General features: G+C 35.9%; 1 protein-coding gene across 1 annotated transcript; it reads right to left on the reverse strand.

Annotated features, from left to right (window-relative positions):
- Positions 1-258: 258 nt before the first annotated feature.
- Positions 259-22,321, reverse strand: LOC117316222 (glutathione hydrolase 1 proenzyme-like). Its single transcript, XM_033870761.1, has 16 exons — positions 22,176-22,321; positions 20,985-21,141; positions 19,589-19,691; positions 18,625-18,776; positions 14,601-14,721; positions 14,114-14,181; positions 13,423-13,496; positions 12,052-12,254; positions 11,774-11,867; positions 10,388-10,518; positions 9,023-9,117; positions 7,046-7,183; positions 6,117-6,231; positions 5,187-5,313; positions 3,866-3,979; positions 259-2,788 (listed from the first exon to the last, which is right to left on the reverse strand). Exons 1-16 carry the CDS (start codon positions 22,219-22,221, stop codon positions 2,625-2,627), a joined length of 1,902 nt encoding a protein of 633 aa, XP_033726652.1. The 5' UTR covers positions 22,222-22,321; the 3' UTR covers positions 259-2,624.
- Positions 22,322-23,900: the final 1,579 nt, after the last annotated feature.

Below are 23,900 nucleotides of genomic sequence, written 5' to 3' on the forward strand. Positions count from 1 at the left end.
AAAATAAAAAATTCCAAGGCAGTGATTACAAGAGTCATCGCATCGAAACAATTTTTTAAATTTTTAGTAACAGTCACCTTTGTCCTTTGAACCTGAAAAGCAATACCAAGCAATCACTTGTGATGAGGATGATCTGCATTAAGTTTGAGTTTGATCAGCCAAAGGGAACTTGAGTTATTGCACAGAAACCTCTATGGAGACGACGCCACACCCCTGACGCTGCCATAGTGATACCTATATAATGCCTACTTTTTGCAGGTGACACAAAAAGGAGTAACATGTCATGCCTAGCCAAAGATGGGGCATGTTCTCAATCTAGAATTATGAGTGATCATACCGAGATAAAAGTGGTTCAGTAACAATGACTGTTAGAGAACTTGGTGGTTTTATCAAAACCTTCAGGCCTGAAAATTCCCTGCATCTCAGGCCCTCCCTCATTTGCTTTGAAGTAAAAAATAAAACCCTATCTCATATTTTTCCTGATCGAATAAAAAAAAATCTCTCTCATTATAGAAGAATGTGTGGAAAAAAGCATCACCAACATACCTTTCTACTGTAATAACCCTTAAATCGGACCAATAAATTAGAGCACATATTCATTAATGTGAAACACAAAGACCTATGATATATCATTGTTTTCCACATTCTGAAACAGTTTATATGAAAATTGATAATGATTGGGTCTGGGGAAAAATATTTTTTTTTTTTTTTTTTTTTTAGAAAAATTGGCCATAATAAAACCAAGTTTGATTTCGTGTTACCCACATGAGTATTGTAAAATGACTTTAAGCAGCTTCACAGGCATCTCCATCTAGTAAGTATTTATTGAAAAAATAAGAGAAGATTAGCCCCTACTCCTACTGTAATATCAACGTTGATTTAGTTGCAGTAGGCTAATATTTTTTTTCCTATTAATACCAACCTGATGCAAATGCTTGTGTCATTTTCAGCATTTCGTAAAATTGATTTCACATAAGCTGCACCAGGTAATGATCTGGTTAAATACACTAATACTAGTTTATATACCGGTATATGGGAATTAATCAGACGTTGCATTTTCGATCAAATTTTATCGCCTTGAGCATTGAACACTAGACTGTATTTTTCTTTCAGTTTTTTTTCCATCTGTTTCTGGCATTTGCATGAAAATCTGGCAACAACTATAACCTGCATTTTCCCTCAGTTACGTAAAAGATCCCCCGATAACCTGCTCTGGCTGAAAGCCCACAAATGACATCTCACGGGGCCAGTCTCATCAATATTTCTTAACTTAAGGAAATTCCTGAACTTCTTATTTTCGATAGGAAAGCATCACAGAATTTAAGGATGGTTTCTTATTAAGATTTTTTTCTTGAATTCTGTAATTCTTTCGTAACTGAAAATTTTAAGTTAAGGGATTGCATTAAGTTAAATGTTAGAGGTAATTATGATATATTAAAAAGTGTCATTAGCATCATAGTACAAAACCAGTCTGAGAGGAAATTTCCAATTGAAACCAAGTTACAACTCTGTAAATATAAGTAATTCCACAATGATTAAAATCTCACATGTTCAGATTTTTGAAAATTTGATCCCATCATCTGTATACAATTTTATAGTCTGAATATATGGTAAATTTTGTCCCCGTTACCTTCCATGATAAAAAAAAAATATAAAAACAAAACAATATGTCAACCTTCTCATACAATGACACCAAACGTCTGTCAATGAATTGATAAATCATGTGATTGATTTCTTATCAAACATGGGAGAAGTTAAGAATTATGATAAACTTCTGTGATAAACTCTGAGTTCAACTTGTGACACTAAAATATTCAACGTTTGGTAAGTAATGTGGATTTTTCACACTGGAAATTTTCTGTAATTTTGTAATCAGTATATTTTACAAAAATATGAAAATTTATGTTGAGTTAATGCATATTGACACACTCTTAAGTAATGTTCATGATTGTCTCCAATATTGTAGGAGGTAATTGAAAACGTTTACTGATTTTACCAGCTGTGTGAACAGCAATTCAGATCTGCAGAATTACATATAGAAGGTAATTGGAAAAATCAACACAATATTACACTAAATAGGAAATTGCCTCCGAAATGCAATATTCATTTAAAAGACCTTGACTTTTATACAATAAATATGCATAAATAGCTTCAGTATGTAATTAAAATAATATTTGGAAGAGACTTAAGTATTTTAGATTCTGTAATTTTCATATCCGACACGGGATCAGAGGATAGTTTAATTTGTTACATTTATTTAGAAATTTGTTTTAAAATATTTAAAGATTCATCAACATGGGGATTTTAATTTACTTCGTAATAAGCAAAAATTGTATCAAGTCAGGCCCTGTTCATCTTAAAAAAGTGTTAATGTGTATTTATGTGACAATAGTAACAATAAAATAATTAGATTGAGTTTTATACATGTGTGTAATATTGCACTAAACAAATAAGCAGATAAAACCATTTACATGTAGACTACACCAATGTGACCGCATGACCCCAAACCTCGGATCGAACGACGTGTAGTGTGTGCTGATCTTTGGGTTGATACTCTAGCGTCACTCAGGACCACAAATCCTTGGCCTGTCTAGTGGCACTGTCCTGTGTATAGATATCATATATTATTCTAGTGTTGCGGCACGACCCCACTTCCTCGGGTCAGACATGGCCTGTAGGGTGTTGTTGACCTTTGACACGGCTTGTACAATGTTGATTCCTTCCACAGTCTGCACCATCTTGTGTCCAAGCTGTGACAGCCCTGTTACTATACTGTCTGGAAAACCAGCTGTCAATAAAAAATATTCGAATTGAACAGATACATACAGGATAAACAATGCTTTCTGACATGAATTACACACTTATGTGACAGTGATAAACATCAGACATAACTAGTACCTGTGACTGCCTGTATTATATACTGATTACAAAAGACTAGAAAATGTCTGTAAGACATAAATGCCCTCATAGCCACTTGACACCCTCAAACACAGTTTGGTGAGGATCGCATCAGCAATTCCAGAGATTAGCTAGTTACATCGGGACGGGACGGGACGAGACGGGACAGACATAGGTAACACCATATCCCCCCCCCCCTTTTTTCATGGTTGGGGCATAATAAAAAGTTGTTTTGTATGTAAAAGAACTGGGAAACATTTCTGATGAGTACTCCGACAGTAATCAACCCGGATGTCCAGCATAAGCAACGGCTCTACCTCTTAAACCCAACAAGCATGCTCCTTCAGTTGAGTGACAGAGACTGTATACAACACTATGTACAAGCTACATGGAACCGTCCTTTTTACACTACACCCCCTGTTTTTCTTGAGAATTACCCAAATCTCAACCCGGACTCTATACCACCACCATGGGATTTTAACTTGGCACCAATCTAAAAGAACAGGGAAAAAACAGATTCCTACTGAGTGCCCTGACGGAATGATAATCCACGGCTCTATATATAACCTCTTGAACCAAAGAGGGTTCCTTCAGCTGAGTGACGGAGACCATATTTAACACTATTTTCAAGTCACACCGACCCATTCTTTTTACGGGTATATGATCAGCATAAATTTGAAAACTAAAATTTCATATGCTTACACTAGTGAAGCACAAATATAGAGGAAGAGGAATATATTGAAGTTTAATTTTACAAGAGGTAGAATAAAACTCCAGACTTAATCAATGTGTGATTTTGATTAGACAGATCATATTTGGAATAGGTGAATACTTAATTATAAGATATGAAAACCAATAGCTACACTGTTCCAGTAACAGGAAAAGCATGCTATTGAGTATAGCATTGTGTCGATTGTTAAAGCATCATAGCAAAACCTTGGGATATAATACATGTTATATTACTTACGTTCATACTCTGTGTCGCGTGCTACAGCATCGTAGTGAATCCTTGGGGCGAGAACTGCCTGGGTTAGATTTCTCTCTCCAAACGATACGACATTCAAGAGGGTTTCCACAACACCTGGAGAAAAATATTCACACAATGCAAAAGTCGGAACCAATTCAATGTAATACGTCTCCTCTGAGGAGGTTATGAATACAAATTTTATTATTCAAAAGGAGATATAATTAAGCATTGATGTCATTTTTTTGTTGACATCAACGCTTATAATTAATTTTTGAAAATGATTTTCTAATTTAAAACATGTTTTATGTACAATTTTACTGGTTTTAAATGGGATTCTTTTTCTCAAATCAATACGCAACGTCAATTGTCGTATTGTGACGTCACATTTTTCGCGCTATTCTCGGAATTTCTTTCATAGAAGAATGAAAAGAATTTTTCGACCAATCACATTTTTTTACAATTTACAATGAAAACAAAGAAAAAATAATAATATAATTATATATCTGAAACCTTCTGTGATTTTAAATCTTACTTGAGTAACTCTTGATTGGCTACATTATCTAAATCATGTTGGGAGAAAATGTGAACAGTTTAAGAGTAGCAAAAATTCACAGTATATAGTACTAATCTAAAATGTGTTCAAGACCAGTATATTAATGTCATGATATGTACCATGATAGATGCTATGTATCTGAACGACTGGGGTAATACAATTTGTTAGGTCCTACCATAGAATCTGTGAATCTGAACGACTGGGGAACACGATTTGTTAGGTTCTACCATAGAATCTGTGTATCTGAACGACTGGGGAACATAATTTGTTAGGTCCTACCATAGAATCTGTGTATCTGAACGACTGGAGGAACACAATTTGTTAGGTTCTACCTTAGAATCTGTGTATCTGAACGACTGGGGGAACATGATTTGTTAGGTTCTACCGTAGAATCTGTGTATCTGAACGACTGGGGGAACACAATTTGTTAGGTTCTACCATAGAATCTGTGTATCTGAACGACTGGGGAACACAATTTGTTAGGTTCTACCATAGAATCTGTGTATCTGAACGACTGGGGGAACATGATTTGTTAGGTCCTACCATAGAATCTGTGTATCTGAACGACTGGGGAACACAATTTGTTAGGTTCTACCGTAGAATCTGTGTATCTGAACGACTGGGGTTACACAATTTGTTAGGTCCTACCGTAGAATCTGTGTATCTGTAGAAAACTGACATGTGTATTGTAGTATATTGAATTTATTGACCTTTTTCTAGTTATTATCTTTAATTCTAATAGACAGTCTGATATCAACCTACTACTACCTGAAATGATCCGGGATCCATTGGCAGCCCCTACCACCATACGAAGTGCACATGGTTTGTCTTCATTGACAAGTATAGCTGGTGCCATGTTGGACAGAGGCCGCTTACCAGGCCCTATAGCATTCAGCTGAAACAAGTCCTTTTGATTAAACTACAGTCACTTCGGTTAAGATTTCATATAATGTAGATGTCTTATTAGGAAAACTTTTCAGTTAGTGCAGGTACATATTTTAATCAAACCACATATTTATGATACAAGTTACATAGTTACAATATTTAAATATCACCTCATTCATATATTACTATGATAAATATTAAAAGTTTTGTCTACACAAAATTGATAGAAGTTTCAACATATTTGACCAATGACCTTGATAGTGGATCAAGGTTATTCATTTGAACAAATCATATAAGATACAAATGTTATGCGCCCCGATGACTTGAATTTAACAATAAATTCACTTGGTAGTCTGCCCAAGTGAAGCTGAATGATTGGCAGTAAGATCTACATTATCTCAGCTTTTGGTAATCATATTCCAGACTCTGAACAAATAAAACAAACAAAAATGCTTTGTGTAGGTGTAGAGCATCAATGATTGACCTTGACTGGTTTTGTATCTGTGACCCTTACCTTACCTGGTTCTGTATCTGTGACCCTTACCTTACCTAGTTCTGTGTCTGTGACCTTGACCTTACCTGGTTCTGTGTCTGTGACCTTGACCTTACCTGGTTCTGTATCTGTGACATTGACCTTACCTTGAACTGTATCCGAGACCTTGACCTTACCTGGTTCTATATATAAGACATTGACTTAACCTTATTCTGTGTCTGTGACCTTACCTGGTTCTGTGTCTGAGAGCTTGACCTTACCTGGTTCTGTGTCTGAGACCTTGACCCTACCTGGTTCTGTGTTTGAGACCTTGACCTTACCTGGTTCTGCGTCTGCGTGGAGCCTGGTGTTGGGATGAAGAAGTCTGCCATCTGGTCATTCAGAATGATGCCAGTTGAAGTCATTATTCGGGACCCGAACCACATATTCACTGTACTGTAAACACAGGAATATTACCACTTATCACCATATCATACTGTAGATGAACCATTTTACATTTAGTATGCTGTAATTACAAGTATACATGAGGTCAGGTCAACCTGAGGTTGAAATATCATATCATGAAACAGGTTATTTTTTTTGAGGTCTTGAGAAATTTCTTGCCATTGGCTTCCAAAATTTTGTGCTTCAATATTGCAGCTAATATGTTTTTGCTATTAGGAAACCAGTGGGCCGATACTGTGACCGATCGTTGAGCTCCATTTGTGGCTTAAACAAAACCCTGTATTAAGAATTCATCAATGTATATCTACACCAGATATTCAGCTTACATGTACACCTGCAAAAAATACCAATCCACGGAAAAACCCAGTAAATATACAGAACTCAACAATCACATCTACATCATGACAAACCACAAGGTCTGTGACCTTGACCTAATCTATTTCTGTGAATATGACCTTGACCTAACCTGGTTCTGTGAATATGACCTTGACCTAATCTGGTCCTGTGAATATGACCTTGACCTAATCTGGTCTTGTGAATATGACCTTGACCTAACTTGGTTATGTGAATATGACCTTGACCTAATCTGGTTATGTGAATATGACCTAGACCTAACCTGGTTCTGTTAATATGACCTTGACCTATCTTGGTTCTGTGAATATGACCTAGACCTAACCTGGTTCTGTTAATATGACCTTGACCTATCTTGGTTCTGTGTCTTTAACCTTAACTTTACCTTTGTCAGAACACTTGCCATCACCAGGTGTCATTTCATCATGATAGATGATAAGATGGTTGTACTTACGTTGTCACGGAGACCATGAGTTCCTGTGCATCAATGATGGAGATATGAGACGTTCCTTGGTCCAGTTTATTAAACTTTCCAGTTTCGTCCATTGTTACATTGGTAATTAGACTGCGTATATAACTGGCTTCAGCTTTGCTGTGAAAGAAATGAGAATTAGAAACACTGTAGTGAGATGGTGCTCAGATAGAATATACTTTCCATCTCCTCTTCATGTAAATGATTTAATCTTCTTATTTTCAATTGAAAATATTTTAACAAATCAATAGCATTTATTTCATGGGAAATGGACAACAAGCTTAGCCTATACAAGCCCTCTCCTAATTATCTGCAATCTGTATTTTTCTTTAATCATCAATGTCGTATAAAACTCTGATAGTACTTTTAGAAGATATCTGGCCCAAGTTTCATCAACATTACTTAACTTGTGGAAACTCTTTAAAATTTCCCATAGGAAAGCATTAGATTAAAAGGAATAATTTCCGATTAGGAACTTTCCTTATAATTCTATACTGATTTTCCTAAGGAGAATTTTCATTTAAGGAATTATTTTAGGAATATTGATAAAACCAGTCTGAACAATGCACATTTGATAATTATTTTAGTTCAACATCAGATGTCAGACAACTTTATTTGTACATGTATTTGATAATTTTTTTAACATACACATCAACTTCACTTTGTATATATTTTTAGAAGAACTTTATATTTATTTCAATTTGTTCACATTATGGACAAAAGAATCAATATCAGTGACAGAATTTAGAAATGCCCTGTTTTGATATCCCTGTAGTATGAATGGGGCCAACATGTCTAGCTCTTGTTTAAATGCATTCTATTATTAATATTTAAATTAAAACTATATTTATTTTTTATATAAATTACAACAATTGCAACACAAAGTTCTTGTCAAAGTCCAAAGTACTGATGCCCAAAGCCCACTGTTTGGGCAAAGCCAGTAGACCACAATAAAAACACGAGAAAACCAGTACCTAGTTTGCTGTGATTGATATACCTTTTAAGTATTGTGAAACAGGTCTTTTTTACTTAAATATCAATCACTCTTCAAGTCCAGATTGAAGAATATTGTCAAGTTCTAGCCTAGATTCTTAGCCTTGAATCCCCAACTCAAAGCCTCCCAAGGTCATGGACATCAGATCTAGCAGTTCGACTTAGTAGACACATTAATCTTACCCTGGACAGAGATATCCGCAGTTTTACGGGGGTGAGATTTTCTTATCTCACCCTAGGGAAAAGACAAGCTCTTTGAACGTGCTCTTGTTCTCGATAGGGTGACGTCACTATGACCTGACCCAGAACGTTTGAGTGTTAATATCAGTATTATTCACAAAAGAAATTAAAATAAGTTTTAATTATCAGAGTTAACTGAGTGTTTGGTGTTCTTTTTGACAAGCTTATCGGAATTATATTTTGTATGAAATCAACATTGTAAGGTGTAAAGCGTCTGCTGCAGCCTTATCACAACTGTCATCCGCCGTCCATGTGTTGTTGTTTACATATGTTTGGATTTGGTTCACACTACGATTGGAAAACAGGGTAAGAGAAAAATAATTATTCTAGGCAAGCCTTGTGTTTGGGAATTTAACAATCACCCCCCTCGGGTTGAGATCCCCCTATCTCACCCCAAAAGGGGTGAAAGATTCTATTAATCTTACCTGTTTTCTTAGACAGCAGACCTGTTACTAGTAGTTAGATTTATCAGATAAGTTTATCTTACCTGGTTCCCTGGACATCAGAGTTATTACCAGGTAGTAAGATTTATTAGATAAATTTATCTTACCTGTTTACTTGGACAACAGACCTAGTAGTTAGATTTATCAGATAAATTCATCTTACCTGTTAACCTAGACGTAAGACCTACATTTGTAGTAGTTAGATTTATCAGATAAATTTACCTTACCTGTTTTCCCGGACATCAGACCTAGTAAAGAGATTTATCAGATAAATTTATCTTACCTGTTCAAGAAATCTGTGGTATTCTTCACTTGTCCTGTGGTGTCTTTATCTGGGTCGCCTAGCTGTTGTTGTTTTTCAAATGCAAACTTTAATGTCTGAAGATAAATCACCATTACTTTAATACTTGTGTTATCCATCAACAATTCATCATTACTTGGTTATCTTATTTACACAATCAAACCTCTCTATTGTGACTGCTCACAGGACCAACAGAAATCTGCTTCCAAAGACCATCTTCGCTAGCCAAGGCTTCTGATTACGTTACACTCCACGAACCCTTGGCGGATATAGTCGTGTTCAAACCGTCGCGCCCTGGAATCCCAGGGCATCCAATCAAATCGCGTTTTACATTCTGGCTTGGTTTCGCAGTAAACAAAAAATGCGGCACCCAGTACAGAGCTACATTGCCTACTATGTCATCGCATTTTACCTAAATACAAAAATCACAATCTTTGGGGGAACATTCGCAGTGTTTGATCAATTCATATAAGTCATTGATCACATATCTCATCGAAATGACACCAAACCTCGATGTGTGTTTGTAAACATCATCGATGAAGTAAATCGGTAACGCTTGTTTTGATTGGTCGAAAATTTCATGCGTGAAGGGTGGTAATTTCGAATCGCCGCTAGAGGGCCAGAACTGACGCCTATATCTGCCAAGGGTTCGTGGAGTGTAACGTAATCAGAAGCCTTGGCTAGCGAAGATGCCAAAGACAGGTTTGACAGTATACATACACTTTTTACGTATAAAGTAATTGTATCTCGAGAAGATATAGCCACAAACCTGTTTACAAATATCTCTGCAGAATCTCAGGAAATTATCTATCACCAGATGTTTAAGATGTAATATGTTAGACACAAATTATCAGGAATGGCCAGCCATTTCAGGTTGCAGATATCTCTCAAATCACTCTCAAAATTAAATCTAAGAAGAAAATCTGAGAAATCTATATATGTCTTCCTGATCAATAAAACTAACAAGAAATGATCAGAGGACAAAAGATGAAAAACCTCTAGCTATTAAAGGAGAATTGATTTGAACATTCTTCTGAGAAATCTATATATGTCTTCCTGATCAATAAAACTAACAAGAAATGATCAGAGGACAAAAGATGAAAAACCTCTAGCTATTAAAGGAGAATTGATTTGAACATTCTAAAATCTGAAGACAATGGTGGGACAGAACTGAGAAACTTATAATTTTATAAAATCTAAGGAAGAACTTTGTTACTCTGATTCACTAGACTTCTTCTGCAGCATTTCGATATCATCTGTAATTATGAATTTTAAACATGACATCTATACTGAGTTATGCATTGAGAGCTTCAATAACATATCACCGTAATAAATCAGTCATTTTACCTCAATGATTCTATGGAAGGTCTCTACTGCTGTTTTGTCTGCCTTGGTAAACTTAAATCCTTCCAACACATTCATGATGAAGAGCAGAACCGATCCTGAGGCTGGGGCAGGAACTGACAGTATTTTGTGGCCTGTAAGCAGATTCATATAGCCTGATTTATAGATAAAAACAATCCACCGGATAAATCCAGATTCCAAAGATGAAAGAATTCTCACAAATGTGCACAGACAGTAATGTTTGCAGGATTGTTCATTCTAGTCCATAACACCGATTTCAAATGCAAACTTAGGACAAGTCTCAATACTAAGACATATTATTGAGTCCTGGACTGACTGCCAACAATCAGTAACAGATTTATCTGAGCTAAACACTTCCTTGATGATATGCTAATGTGGTTGTGACATGGGAAGAACGCATTTTATTCTTTCCCATTCTTTCTGGGGGCTAACATAGTGATTACAGTTGATCTGGCCTGGGGGTGGGGACTACACTAATGATTACAGATGATCTGGCCTGGGGGTGGGGACTACACTAATGATTACAGATGATCTGCGCTGGGGGTGGGGGCTACAGTAATGATTACAGATGATCAGACCTGGGGGTGGGGGCTACACTAATGATTACAGATGATCTGGCCTGGGGGTGGGGACTACACTAATGATTACAGATGATCTGCGCTGGGGGTGGGGGCTACAGTAATGATTACAGATGATCAGACCTTGGGGTGGGGGCTACACTAATGATTACAGATGATCTGGCCTGGGGGTGGGGACTACACTAATGATTACAGATGATCTGCGCTGGGGGTGGGGGCTACAGTAATGATTACAGATGATCAGACCTTGGGGTGGGGGCTACAGTAATGATTACAGATGATCTGGCCTGGGGGTGGGGGCTACACTAATGATAACAGATGATCAGACCTGGAGGTGGGGGCTACACTAGTGATTACAGATGATCTGACCTGAGGGTGGGGACTACAGTCATGATTACAGATGATCTGGCCCGGGGGTTGAGACTACACTAGTGATTACAGATGATCTGGCCTGGGGGTGGGGGCTTCAGTAATGATTACAGATGATCTGGCCTGGGGATGGGGGCTACAGTCATGATTACAGATGATCTGGCCTGGGGGTGGGGGCTTCATTAATGATAACCGATGATCAGACCTTGGGGTGGGGGCTACAGTAATGATTACAGATGATCAGACCTTGGGGTGGGTGCTACAGTACGCTTTGCTCTAATTGATCTGGGTCACATATGTTTACTTATGTTTGCAAAAATGATTATTGTTATAAATTTGAGACATGGGATATTTAAGACTCTCTAGGAAATATATATAAAGGTTTCAGTTTTTAATAGGGATAACTAATATCAAATCTAACCATTGTATGTTGTTTCTACAGCCTCCCTGATGACTACGTCATAGTTTTTGAGGTCTTTTCTCGTCATGATTCCAGGAGGAGTAGCATTGGTCACCTGCAAGTTGACATGTAAAATTGTAACGAAACAAAATTTGCAAAATTCAAACCAAAGCTTAAAAAAGAAAATGTCAAAAATTAGATTTTTTTTTTTTTAATTCAGGGATTTGGGTATATATCAATTTTTTTTTTTAAATTAAAGAATTTGTAAAAATGAATACATTTCATTTCCATATACATACCGCATCTATGATGGACTGAGAGAGCTGTCCGTCATAGAAAGCGCTTGCACCATGCTCTGCGATGATATCCAGTGTATTGGCTAACTGTGGACGTGAAATATGTGTTCCTGTTTGAACAAAGTCCCCATTGTCATCCAAATAAATCTCCCCAAGTAATCCTTTAAATTCTGACTTCTTCACTTTTCCTTGAGCAAATACTTTCGCTGCAATTTAGAAAACTCAATGAAAAAACAGGCGATTGTTTTTTGAAAAGACTAGAAAATGTCTGTAAGACACAAATGCCCCAGCTGCAGCTTGACATCCCAAAGTTTGGTAAGGATCACTTCAGACAGTTCCTGAGAGTAGCTAGTTACATCGGGATGCGATGCAACAGGACAGACATTGTTAACACTATATGCCCCCCCCCCCCATTTCATGGGGCATAAAAATCTGAATGTATGTAAACTGAAATATTCCCCTCCCCTATTCACTGACCACTTGTCTTTCTTAAATGTTTTTCTCTATGTTTTTCATCATTGTCTAGTATGTCTGTGTTTATATATGTTTTGTACTTTATGTTTATAATTGTGTATGTTTTTGTGTGATGCCATTCTGTCTATTAATGTTGGGGGAAATTTGACATAACTTTTTGTTCCTATAGTTAATGTATTGTAAAAAAAAAAAGAAAAAAAAATGGATTCTGTGCCCTCATTCCTGTTGAATGACTTAACCGACCATTGACTTTACCGACCAGACTTTACCGAACACTGACTTTAATAAAATTCTGTAACAATGACTATATCCACCTGAAAAGCGGCATGCTTCACTGTCATATGAGACACTAACTTTACCGACACATGACACTGTCTGACACATTGACACAGTCCCTTGCAGTGTCTGTAAAGCCAGTCTTCTCCGACTGTAATTAATAGTAAAAAAATCATCTTTCTTATCATACAGGTACATGTAGTAGTACATGCATTATGATTAACTTGGACATCTTCAAAAATGAAAAAGGTCAGTCTGAGGCAATTAAGGTGTAATTTGGCCAGAATCTGACCTTGACTTTGAACGATGACCTTGACTTTGAACAAAGGAACATGGAAGGAAAGAATCTGTGGGTCCTGTAATTTTTTCAATAATAAAAAGTTCAGCTGGAACAAAAGCCTTATTTGGCCTGATATGGAATTTAATCTTGAACAGTGACCTCGACCTTGGTCTGAGCAAGGGATACAAAACTGGCACACATCATACTATCCTGGAGGTAATGCATAGACATGTGTCTCCAACAATGAAGAAATGAAGACTGGGACAAGAATTTGGTATCAAGGATTCCTTTCAGTATGTAGTATACAATCACGAAATAAAATTTGGCTTATGTTGTAAACTAACCCATGCTCTGTGTCACTTGAAATCCATTCCTCGCAAGGTCAGCAGCGGGCTTCACCACACTCTTCCATGCTAATCTGATAGGATAGAGAAATCAGTGTAAAATATAGTACATAACTAAAATTAAGCAAAAATAACAGAGAATAAAACAAAATGAAACAGAAGATCATAAAATGGTGAAACCACATTCACGAGTCAAGAAGCGGGCAACAAAATTTATTTTTGATTGGAAATTTGACAAATCATGACAATTTGTGTATTATTTGAATTGGATATTGATCAGTTTAACTGAATGTTAAATTACTTTACAATAGTTCTCCGGCTCCAATTTAACTTTAATCCTGACATAAAGAGAAAGTGAAAGTAGAAATATGCTGTGACTTTGCCATAATTTTCACGACAAATACAAATGTATCAACATTTATTACATAGTTAATTTGATATTTCTCATATCTGATTAAAATAAGATGTTATATATTTTTTGTATAAAGTTATTTTCGAGGTTTTCATCTCTTTCTACACATAGTTGTAGGTTTTACGGTCGTGATGGACCCAATTTTAACCTTCAATCAAGGTGCATACATGTTTAATTGCTTTTTCGTTTTTTTTTTTGTAATATCCCAGCTATGATGATATTTTTCCCTCAGACTGGAAAAGCCATATACTAAGCGACATCAGCTATTATGCTACTTACTTGCCGTGCTTGTTGTGAGCTGTTTGCATGCCCTTAAGTTCCCCAGGAACTCCCACGGCCAGCCCACCCTACAAATTAATCAACATTAGTTCTGAAAAATCTACACGATGAACTCTAATTTAATCTATATTTTGAGAAAAAAAAAATCAAAAAGGGAAAATAATAATTAGACAGTGTAATATTCCTGCCATGCCTGAGTGTTTGGGACTCGCCATATTTGGTTGCAGTGTATTAGCTGGCAGGCATAAGTCTGTTGAGCTACAATCAGGAACATTTATAAATCTTCTTAATCAATGTAGTTAGATCTATATAGAATTTCTGCAAATTAAATATGGCCAATTGATTTAAATGATAAATTGAGGTATATGATTTCCATATGAAGTAAGTAGGTTCTTTAGAAATCTGTAAAATCTTTTTTTATATAGAACTGGATTATGAAATTTTCCAAACTTGTCAGTAGTGTTCTTTGAAAATATGAAAAACTTACCACTAACGATTCCTGGTTACCCGGATACATGCCTGTACTAGCAGTTGCTGGTGCCATCTCTCGAAAATCAATCACTGATGACTCATGGGACTTATGGTCATGGATAAGCATGAAACCACCTCTGAAATATAGAAATAGTCCTGTTAAGATTGAGTTTTGAGACTAGATTTGTCGGGAGAGACGTGAATGCACCCGCCAGTAAGCAAGAAGTTTGGAACATTTCAGTGTTATTAGCTTCGCTACGAGGTGTACTCATTACCTTTAAGAGCAAGTCAGGTGTTGGTTGACCATTGATGCTTCATCATAATCATGTAAACATGCCTGCCGGGTATTGCTAATTAATGTCCCCTACTGGTCCCTATTGAAAATAGTAACAGTGACCTTGACCCAAAAATTTCTGAAACTCAAACTTGTCCTAGATATTATCATTGTCGTGAAGTTTGATCAAAATCCGTCAAGGAAATGAAGCCGCTAGAGCACAGATAGCCCGAGTTTCCTCTGGCTCTGACACCTTGTCTGGTGTAGGGCCAGAGCGCACTACTATATGAAAATGTGGCGCTCTGGCCCTACACCAGACATGGTGTCAAGGCACAGACAAACTTTGGTATAACCCCTGATAAAGAGAATCAGTCTACAGGACAGTATACCTTTTTCAATGAATTAAAAAAAAGGAATTAGGCAAGGTTCTCCAATATCAACCCAACAGTTTTTGTGAAAATTTGAATAGTTAAATGGCCATAACTCTGGAAAAAAAACAAACTATAACCAAATCAGAACTTAAGGTAGACCGACCCTTCGGGTTTCCTCTGATAGATCTCCTTAATTTTATTTTTATTTCAATGTTAATTATGCTCTTATCACAAAAAGCACATAAAAAACATATGTCACCACGTTCGTTCTACTACCAGGGCCACATAAATATACGTATTACTCAATAGCTGAACCATATTTTTAAGGATTTTGGTAGATTTTATCTTTCCCCGATAATATTCAGCTAAAGCATAAAAAGAAGTTTATATCTTATTTGTATCATCAGTATGAGCAATATCATTCATAATTATCAAAAAAAGAGAAGATTCTTTGGGTGGTTAACAAAATATGGCTATTTTTATACGAAAAACCTGTTATTTTTAGTGAAAAATTGATTAAAAAAATACACGTTTATTTTTTTCCTGAAAAAATGAACAGAAAAATGACCCCCTTTTTTTTGCTTAATTAAAAATTTCATATGTATGCTTTAAGAAAAATAAATAAAAATAACACCTCACCATATTACTTTTCACACTATGGCCGTTTACTTTGCTGGTACCCCAAAACTTTTGCTTCAAGTATGGCTCAAATTACCAAATTAGAGCAGTTATTTTGAAATCTGAGATTGATGAATTTTTTTGTTAAATCTTTACCATTTTCTTTCATAAATTATGTTGTAATCTATGTTACTGGTGCTTTCTTTTTTTCTAAAAGAATTTTATTTGTTTGATTTCCCAAACACAATTAACATTTTCCGGATGAAAATTAGAACATTACACTAACGGTCCTTCAGACGCTTGCTTCTAATACGCCATGTCATACGAAGCGTATCGGTGATACAGAATGCCAGAACATGCACAATATGCAATATGAGGTTCATTTGCATCGCTAAACATGTTGCTCGAGTGTCGAGTGTCGAGCGTTCCAACCTATGCGATAATGTAGTATTTGTGGTAATGCAAGATTTATATCTTCCGCGTTTACTGTCAATACATGACTGATATTAGTTGTAACCTGCATATGTTTAGGATGATTTACCGTAGGCCTACCTACCTGATTATAAAACAATATTATCATACTGTATCATTCCAGTACCTGTATGTCCGCGTGAGTAATACATGTAGGTTTACATTGACGTAGCTATCAAACTAAAACACCAGCGAGCTTAACGTCATTGTTCTGGATTTTAAGGGCATTTATTTGCCATTTGGCGGGTACACAGGGTTTGACTTCTGCACTTTATTTTCATCTAAACTAGCCTAGAGTCTCGGCGCACATAAGGCCATATAAAATTATAGTTGTGTTTCCCATTTCGGCTCCAAAAAAAAATAAGGTAGGTAGGAAGGAAAAACCTAATTTTTTTTTTCAGTTTATTCCTTTCCCGACCAAAACATGTATTGATAATATCAAATGAATCCCAGAAGACTGGCAGCTCACTTCCATACAGTTTTGCCTAAGATACCATGGACACGTGGTAAAGACACCCCTCACCACCAAACCTCAGGGTAGTAATTTATAACAGGTGATGTGGGATCTTCAAATCTCTTATGTACCATAAACAAGCATGTGTCCAAATATCTGGACCAGAAGATGTGACTTTGACTGGCAATTATTTACAGATCATCTGTGATTTAGGATTTACAACTCAAAATATAAAAAAAAAAAAATGTTTTAGGGTCGGCAGAAAAAAAACAAGGGTAGGTCGGGAAAGGGGAAACACAATTAAAATTGTATTTGGCCTAACAATGATTGCATGACCTCAAAGAATTATTTTGCTTTATTGTATCAGTTTGATATCAAGTTCTTGAGCCTTTGATGATAAAATATTAACATACAAAAATAAAACTTCAGCAGAATATTATCAATAATGCTTATAGAAGAAATTTATAAATTACATGTACATGTGGTGTCATACTCATGGTACATTTACTAATGAATAAAATACATGGATAAAATTCTTGTTGTGTGTTACATGTATTGTTGGATTTCTGATGAAAAAAAGGAACCTTTTATATCAAAAAATATTTCTGATACAGGATCATGAGTATTTTCCATCAATCATAAATATATAAATCGTATTTAGAGTAGAAGAATTTGTGCTTGTCAATCCGTCGTCCGTTTTTGTTATGATCTATTTATAAAACTGCTTGAACCTAGTAGAGAGCTCCCCATGGAGTGAAATCTCCAGCCTAGACCGATCACAAGAAACGTGCTTTATAATTAGCCTACAGTTAAATACCATATTTATAATATATCCAGAATATGAGTAAAAAGGCACTTAACATCTTCATCAATTTTACGGGTTTCAGTTTTTGAAAAATTGTCAAATGTCAACGTAAATTTCGTGAGAGTTTATATAGATCTTTTATACCATCAATGCATGTTGCAAGTTTTGTGTTTACATTCCATGCGTTTCCTCCTTTTTCTGATCTGTGTCTACCGGCGGTTGGAATATGGTTGACTACCTCGCATTCTGAATAACAATATATCACATGTAAAGTGCGCAAGGCCGAACATACGTTCCCCTATACAATCTGACAGATGGAGTACATAATTGTTGGTTGCCGCAAATTAAAGTGCACATGCTTTTAGAGCATCGGCCAAAGTCTCTAACTCCACTATGCGTCGGCCCGTGCGCCATGAAGTGTTCTCTTGTTCTATATTGCCATAAATTGGAGATGTTCTAACCTCTTCCTGACTTGATATAAATTGTCTCCGCCGAGACTGTAACTAACGTTATATGGTCGTCACACATAGGCACATGATGCGATACATCGGCGCTGTCCTTGTTTTCAATGGACCATCTTTATGTTCTCACTTCATTGAAAGCATCAGCCTTACCTGGTCTTTTAGTTTTACAAAACTGACCCCTTTTACCTCTTGGCCGCATCCTGTTGTATACCTAAACATTTACCTCCCAGCTGACTTGAAAATTAAACCAGATGTAACTATTCGTGAATATAATCAAGGACCCGGATCGCCAGACGCCGGATCGCCGGACTCATGTCTGTGACGTCACAGAAGGGTCGGTCTACCTTAAACTGCATATTATCATTATATCATATATACCAACCAAATTACAGTTCTATATTTGTTTTTGCTTAAGAGTAAATGAGCAGAAACAATATTCTGATGGAACGACAGGATGACAACCATGGATAACAACACTATTTGCCCCCATCCATAAAATTTTGAGGACAGAAAAAATGTTTAATAAGCAATGGTTTCAGACATACATGATTTATTAGTGAGTCAGAAAATATGAACAGCCTACCCTCCTAATCCTGAACTCTGGGCATCCACGACTCCCACACACAGCATCGTCGTTACCATGGCATCCACAGCATTTCCTCCATCCCGGAGGATGTCACGTCCCATATCTGAGCACAGGGGTACATCAGCCGCCACACCAGCATTACCACCCACCTGTCAATCAAATCAGTTTCAAAAACTTTCAAAATAAATTTCAAAGAAATTAAGAAATTGTCTGTTGAATTAATTGCAATTTAAGCCAAATCAACTTTATTATAAAATATACTTTGACTATCAATGAAAATAAGATGTACATACCAAATACATTCTTGTTACGAACACCTCATTAGCTATCCATTACTGACAGTGTATACATGTCAATTTTATCATAACTGTTTTCTTTTCTTTAAATTTCAGACAGTCGTAAACAAATTGAATATAAAATGTTTGTACAATAGCAGTGTCAAACTACATTTTGTCGTTACTATTTATTCATTTGTTTATTTATTTATTCCTTATTTTGTGTGTTTATCTGGGTGAACATTGTTGGTATATATATGGCTTTCCCAAATCCCTGGGAACAGCAGGCTTCCAAGGCATTCTAACCATATGTGATTTGCTGTTGACGAGATCTTCTGTATTTACTTCATGATTTATTAACTTCTCCCTTCATCTTTGTAAATTACCGGTAACTTATGTATTTATGTACATTTAATTATCAATTAACAATATTTGATTTTTATTTTGACTTCAATGTACATTTGGTAACACTTCAATTTGGACGAAATAAAGAAATAATAATACTATCTTTCTGTGGGTAGTAAGTGTGGGTGCCAAATGCAAAGGGAGAGAATAAAAGCAGCAATCAAACTGGTACTTGAACCTGGAACCCCTGTAATCTACACTCTAACTGTTAGAACTTCATGGCCACTGCCATTCAGCCGAGGCCAGTTTCGTATTATTATTTCAAGTAAGTAGCTACTTACCTGTGGCTCCCCAAACACAAGAGACAAAATCAGAGCAATTGTTATAATGATGGCAAAAAGGACTGCAGACACAACAATTATCTTCAGGCCTCGCGACTGAGATCTGAAGAAGAAGCAAAAGAAAGCATTTTGAATTTGAAGGGTAGTTGATTTCGATTTCAAAGAATAATAAAAAAAAATTAATGTTATCGAAGAGACTTTTACCAGAGAATATAATACACAGCAACCCTTTGATATGAATTAAACGTTCTTCATTATATATGCAATGAAAACGTAGATACAGTATTATACATGTTTCTACTACAATATGCTGTGTTATTCTACTCTCAGGCCATTAGATTCAGTAATAGATGTTCTGACTGTTAGATATATATGTTGAATTACACTAGTGGAATATGACCTTCCGGTCTTTTGATTTGTCAAGAATTCAAAATTTGACCCGAACTGCAATTGTTATTAACGTCATCAATAATCGAATGATGTCACATCACCGGGTCCCGACTGTCATTTGAACACCTTATTTGCATATAGGAATTGGCCATGTTTCCTTTTGATTCAAGCCATTATCATTGTGGTAGAAACAGGTCACATGACTCGTGATTTTTGGATATGGAATTTATTTCACTTGTAAGTTATTTTTTAACAGTTACAAAAGACACCTGCTAAAGCTTGTGTCTTCTGTAACTTAAAAAAAAAAAACTTACTCTAGCGAAATAATAATTTATATCCAACAACCACTCGTTGTGTAATTATAATCTCTATTCATATAAAAACTCCTGTGTTATTCCACTCACAGACCATTGTGTAAAAGGCTGACTGTTGTTTGAATATATTGATGTTCCACTCTAGCAGTATATGACCTTCCGGTATTTTCATTGGATGAGATTTTGAACTTTGACCCTCAACTACTTTTTTCACGCACGCTTTGTGTCATGTGATATATTTCATTAACGTCATCAGTATCACTTCAAATTACTCCCTATATAGGAATTTGGACCAAAGTGAAAAATAGCATTAATACTCCAGTCAAAACAATCTTGGGATCATTTCAAGAAAGTTTGAGCTGAATTCCATTGGTGGTATTTGAAATTACTTCCTCCCTTTAATTATTCACATTGTCTTCTCAAAGCTTGTCGTCATATTGATCACAAGACAATGAAATATGTGAAATGATATAGAAATTTCTTTAACATCATGAGTATATAGGCGATTTTGACTTGAATCAAATCAAACAGCCTACACGGCCAGTTGTTGATATGGACAAGTCCCTCATAAGTTACATACCTACCCAGGGATAAGTCCGACCCCAACTTTTGCCAATCTTCAGTACACTAGTAGCCCCCTGGGATTATACCCAGTAAAATACAGTAGTTTATATTTAACTGACTAATCTTACATTTCCTTCCCAGATTGTAGCATCTGCTTGGTTTTGTGTAGAGGTGATGCCTCATTTTTGTGACTGCCTTCACTTGTGAAACTGTTACTGGTTTGTAACAAATGCCCTCCTTTTCCAATAGCACGTTGTGGTTCTCCAATCAAATCATCCTTATCACCTGTAGAAACCAATGTACTGAACTATATAAAAAAATCAACCATAAATATATCTATATAATTCATATCCTTCCTACCAGTCATAAATATATAACTGCCAGGTTTCTATTAACCTTTAAAGCTGACAACGCAAGTTAAATAGCTTTCGCTTTGAAATATAAAGAAAACATATGATTTTTGAAATGGTTTAATTTGGAGATGTTCCCTGTGATAAATATATATTGTTCGGTCACCGTTTCCAAGGAAGTTGCAGACTTTTTAGTTGAAATCTCAGTACTTGGATATAGACCGGGGAGCTGTGCCTATAAAAGCATGCATGCAAGATTCTATTTTTCCTGGAAATGTCTGAGATATGAGCTTGGCATTAATACCAAAGGTTTGGGTTTCCAGCAATGTTAATTGATTTCCCCTAGGGGTCTATCTGAAATCACCGCAGGGCGGAACTTGTGCAATGTCAAATAGGGTTTGGTTGCTAAAGGTCAGATGGCATCAGAACCAAAAATTAGAGAACTTTAGCTAGTTAAAATATATATTCCTGTCAGACTGATTTGGCAGTTGTAAGAAGCATTTAATATTTGTGGTTAACATCAGAGACCTATATTAATTTAGTATAGGTCTCTGTTAACATGAACATGCAGCCATTTTGAAAGAGGAAATTTCACTTTTTGGGTTATCAGTGTAGGTGTCAGTCCCTTTGAACTGATAAAACCAAGTATAAACATTTTATTTCAGTACACTTTATACAATATTTCAATGCAAAACAGATTCCCCTTATGTCCTTTCTTATTTTGAAATCTAAAGATAATTGCTTTGCATTTATAATCATCTTCATTTATTCTGTATCTATTTTTAGAGGAATTAAAGAATGAATGAATGAATGAAAATGGACATTATATGATAGCCGGGTAGTAGCAACCTATAGCTTGCACACTGTTGCATGGACATGTCGTGTGTATGTACAGTGTAACGTTAACGTTATGCTACATTAATTTTGATGCATCTGACAATCTCATGCATAGTGAAGGAAAATACATACCATCTACAGTGAAGGCTGCGCCATCAAAACCACCGTCTTCTGCCATTTCTATTGATAGATACGACGATAATACTATAAGCAATCAACAGATGAATACAACAGATGAGTCTGTAAAACCAAGTGCTCGTTCTGTCAATATGCTAACGCAAACCGGAAGTTGTGATTTAATTATAAATTCTAAACGTGGAAAGCGGAAATCCGGATCATTAACAAAAAGTTTCGCATTTTGGGTTATTTGGAAATTTTTTTATAAATATATGCGTGTAGATTTTATAGTAGGATCAAAGAATAGCTACATTTTCTTTAATTTTCTTTCATTAAAAATGCCTAGTCCTGGAAACCATTGATTTCTTAATGAGATTTCAAAAGGGAAGTCCTATAATATTCCTTATATTTCAATATTTCCAATGTAGGCGGATAAAAGATCGGTAGAGATTGGTAGCCACCCAATGTCATACGTGGGGTAAGTCACATAGTTCTTTGTCTGTCCTTATGCGTCATGACTCCACCACTGATAAGTCATATTGTGGTGTCATGTGATAAGGCGACCCCAATTAACATAAAATATAAGTAAGATCAGAGACATATATACAGATATATATGTCTCTGGTAAGATACATGCCTAGCCAAAGTTAAAAAAAAAAACGACGCGAACATTTTTTTTTCATATGTTATGTACTATGCATGTACTATGCACTAAAGCGTTTTAACAAAACTGATTACCGAATAGGTTTACTGCAAGATACCGTTTTCCGAATAAAACTTTTTATCAGGATAGAAATTTTTCTTTCGTCTTCAAAAGTGACGTGGTTATTCATAATTGAAAAGAAAGAGATGGGCATTTAGCGTATGTGTATTCAAAGTGCAATATAGTACTGAAAAAAAAAAAAATTCATGAAAATATGTTATCCCAACAACCGTTCCTTGGAAAACACGCTGTTCTATGAAACCTACTAAGTCGGAATTACAAGATGATTATGTCGTTAGTACGAGATACAGCTTGGTCGTAATTACGATATAATAAGCTAAGTCGTAATTACGACATACGTTTTTTTTGGGGGGGGGGGGGGGGGGGGGGGGGGGGGTTGCAAGGAACAGACCCGCAGGGACTATAGAGTCTGCAGGGGACTAGGGGACAACAAATTATTTACTTGATCGTGCAAATCTGAAAAAATAACTGTTTGTTTAGGGTCTTTTCAACATGTATAGTATGCATTATATGAAGTCAATATTTATTTTAGGTAATGTTTTAGTGATAATGTAGTTGACATGGTCTGTCCAACTACCGTTGGAAGAGAACAAGACTCCGAGGTGCTGATGGAAAGATACATTATTTATAGGAACTTGGTTCAGATGAAGTATAGGGTGATTTGGAGGGTATCTTTTCCTATTGATGGTGATGGTTTCCATCACCTAAACCCAACTTCAGGGTAAAAACTTGAAAACCTCAATATTGAAGCCGCCCGAATTATAACAGGTGCAACTAAATTAGTAAGTATTGAAAAACTTTTTTTTATAAAATCAGGCTTGGTGAGTTTATTTGACCGGAGGCAAATTCATAAAATTATTCAGTTCCATAAAATGTTTTATTAGTATACACTAGAGTATCTATATAGCCTTATCCCGAGTACTGTATCTGAAGGTCATCGGTATGATACCAGGAACTCGGACCATACTTTTATTACACCAATATTGTGCAAAACCTCTTTTTATTAACAATCTTTC

The sequence above is a fragment of the Pecten maximus genome, chromosome 18 (assembly GCF_902652985.1).
Source record: "Pecten maximus chromosome 18, xPecMax1.1, whole genome shotgun sequence".
In the NCBI taxonomy this organism is placed as follows: domain Eukaryota; kingdom Metazoa; phylum Mollusca; class Bivalvia; order Pectinida; family Pectinidae; genus Pecten; species Pecten maximus.